The sequence below is a fragment of the Sardina pilchardus genome, chromosome 20, assembly GCF_963854185.1.
Source record: "Sardina pilchardus chromosome 20, fSarPil1.1, whole genome shotgun sequence".
NCBI classification, from domain to species: Eukaryota; Metazoa; Chordata; class Actinopteri; order Clupeiformes; family Clupeidae; genus Sardina; species Sardina pilchardus.
Genome location: NC_085013.1, coordinates 6312468 through 6314967, shown reverse-complemented (window position 1 = coordinate 6314967; position 2500 = coordinate 6312468). Strand labels below are relative to the sequence as shown.

Below are 2500 nucleotides of genomic sequence, written 5' to 3'. Positions count from 1 at the left end.
GCTCAACAGCTCTTATGAAAGTGTCGGGAGCAACAGAACTCTACATTGCACAACTTGTGCCCAATCACCTGACCCCAGGCCAGCAAGGTCTAAGCCCACTAGCTAAAAAACACATGTGCACATCCACTACAAGCCACAAGACGGCACTAGAGTTCAACGTCGTCATTACTGATGCGTCTCAAAACTAAATACAGTTAAGAGGAGGCATCTCTGCAGCTCATTGAATTGGGCAACTAAAGCCCTTAAAAAAAAAAAAGGAGCAGCTTCCTCTTCTGGCGAAGAGCAAGCATCTCCTCTGCTCCCCGTCCCCTCTCTCACACGTACGTGTTCAGTGGTGACGGAGGACTGTGTCACTCTTCCGGGACTGCTCTCTCTCTTCCTGTCAGCTGACCTCTCCCACTTCCTGCCGTCGTCCTCCTGCTTGACAGGCTCCAACCTCTGAGAGCTCTGCTTGAGTCGATGGAAAGACACAAAAATAAAACAGTAAATAGACAGTTATGAATGCAGTTTTTATTGGGACAAAGTCACCTAAACATGCATAATGCACAAGCATACAAAACACACACACACAGTCACACACACCCACACACACACACTTTCATTTTCCATACCTTGAAGTCCACCTCCTCCTCTGTTGGTTTTATCTCTGGTGGCTCAACGTCTCCGTAGATGAGAGCTCCGTTCCGACCAATCTTCACCTGTTTCTTGTACGTGTAGTAAAACTCAACACACTGACTAACTGTCTTTGAGCTCACCTGTGTACACACACACACAGACAGAGAGAGAGAGAGAGAGAGAGAGAGAGAGAGAGAGAGAGCACAGGGTCAGTCATCTGTTCATGGGTTTTTTCTCGACCAAGACAAACTTTCCAAGATGTTAGAGTTGTGAGTGGGCTGGGAGGAGCACATACCAGTTTCTGGACCATGAAGAAGTCCTTCTTGTAGGCCGAGATGCCTTTGTTAAATAAGCGCTTCTCCGTCGTCGTCCAGTTGTCGGATCCTACAGATCAGACACAACATTGAGGTCTGACTGACTGATGATGATGATGACGCACATACAGTACATACTGTAATTATGTCCGTAAACACAGGGCTGACTCGCATGCAGGCCACAACAGACACTCAAACAAACATACAGAATCAAAGCATATCATCACTGCACTGTCTTCAAGGGCATATGCTCGGTCATTGTAACCGCTCTTTTGGTCGACTCTGGTGCATTAAATATCACAATAATACTGTATCCAATTTTTCAACTTTTGTAGAATACATTGAATGTATTGCATGTATTGCATACTAGATGTCTAAATTTCCCTTGAGATTAAGGGCATACTCACACTATGCCATCTGTACCATACTCTGGTGCATTGAATATCACAATAATACTGTACATAATTGTTCAACTTTTGTAGATTACTACTGCATGTATTGTATGCTAAAGGCCTACATTTCCCTTGAGATTAAGGGCATACTCACATTATGCCATCTGTACCATACCCGAGTACGTTTGACCCCCGAAGTCAGGTTCATTGTACCCATGTGATTGTACGGTTGAGGAGGTGGACTTGGGCACGGTACGGCTGGGCTTACGATCGCCCCTATGCAACCATTCTAGAGCACAGCAGCTCAACCGTGCCTGGGTACACTTAGTGGAGAGTATGCAGTGTGAGTGCAGACCAAGAGCGGAGGAGAAGCGTACTCCTGCAGCATGGTACAAGTGAACCCTGTCCAGTGTGAGTACACCCTACTAAAGTACAGTCATGTCCCCCATATAAGCCGCATTGTGTATAAGCCGCAGGACAGTGTTTTATGCAAGTTAAAAGAAACAAAACCATATCAACACCATATTAACTGCCCCCCTGTATTAACCTCATAGCTGAAGAAATTTTGCAAAATCAATGTATAAGCCGCAGCTAATAGTCGGGAAATTACGGGTATCTATCTCTCCAGAGTCAGACTCTTATGCACCAAATATTTGGATGTCAGTACCTGAGTAATGATAGTTGCTCAGCGGGTGAGGTTTGGGAAATATGGGAGTTTCCAACAACAAGAGGGCAAGAGCTCCCTGCAAAAAAAAAAAAACAGATTGAAAGATCAGTTTCATATGCTCACTTTAGATTCACAAAACATTCACATGCCACAAAACTATAGTGTGTGTGTGTGTGTGTGTGTGTGTGTGTGTGTGTGTGTGTGTGTGTGTGTGTGTGTGCATGCGAGTGTGTGCGTGTGTGTGTGCGTGTGTTGCAATCCTAGTAATATACAGTAGACAGGTATGTGGAAATGCATGCAGTCAAGTCACCTTGCATATATTTGCAAAAATATGTTTTAACAGGTTTAATAATCTTTCACAACAGCTGACTGTGGATATAGTTCGGAATGCCAGCATACCACACAACACCATGAAGCGTGGGAGAGAGTGAGTGGGCATTGAAGTCAGCCAGCCTCCATCTCCTTGACAACAATGCTATGAACACACAGCTGGAGGCGGATGCCATCTCTAC

General features: G+C 45.0%; 1 protein-coding gene across 2 annotated transcripts in view; it reads right to left on the bottom strand.

Moving 5' to 3' along the window:
- The window catches only part of mideasb (mitotic deacetylase associated SANT domain protein b), a 24092-nt gene that overhangs the window by 5391 nt on the left and 16201 nt on the right, over nt 1-2500 (bottom strand). The window contains exons 8-11 of one of the 2 annotated variants that reach the window (XM_062522674.1): nt 1989-2064; nt 911-999; nt 612-755; nt 325-450 (exon numbers count right to left, since the gene is read on the bottom strand). In XM_062522674.1, coding sequence (XP_062378658.1) covers nt 325-450; nt 612-755; nt 911-999; nt 1989-2064 — 435 coding nt within the window. The remainder of the gene's footprint in view (nt 1-324; nt 451-611; nt 756-910; nt 1000-1988; nt 2065-2500) is intronic. The other variant, XM_062522675.1, reaches the window with a different exon arrangement.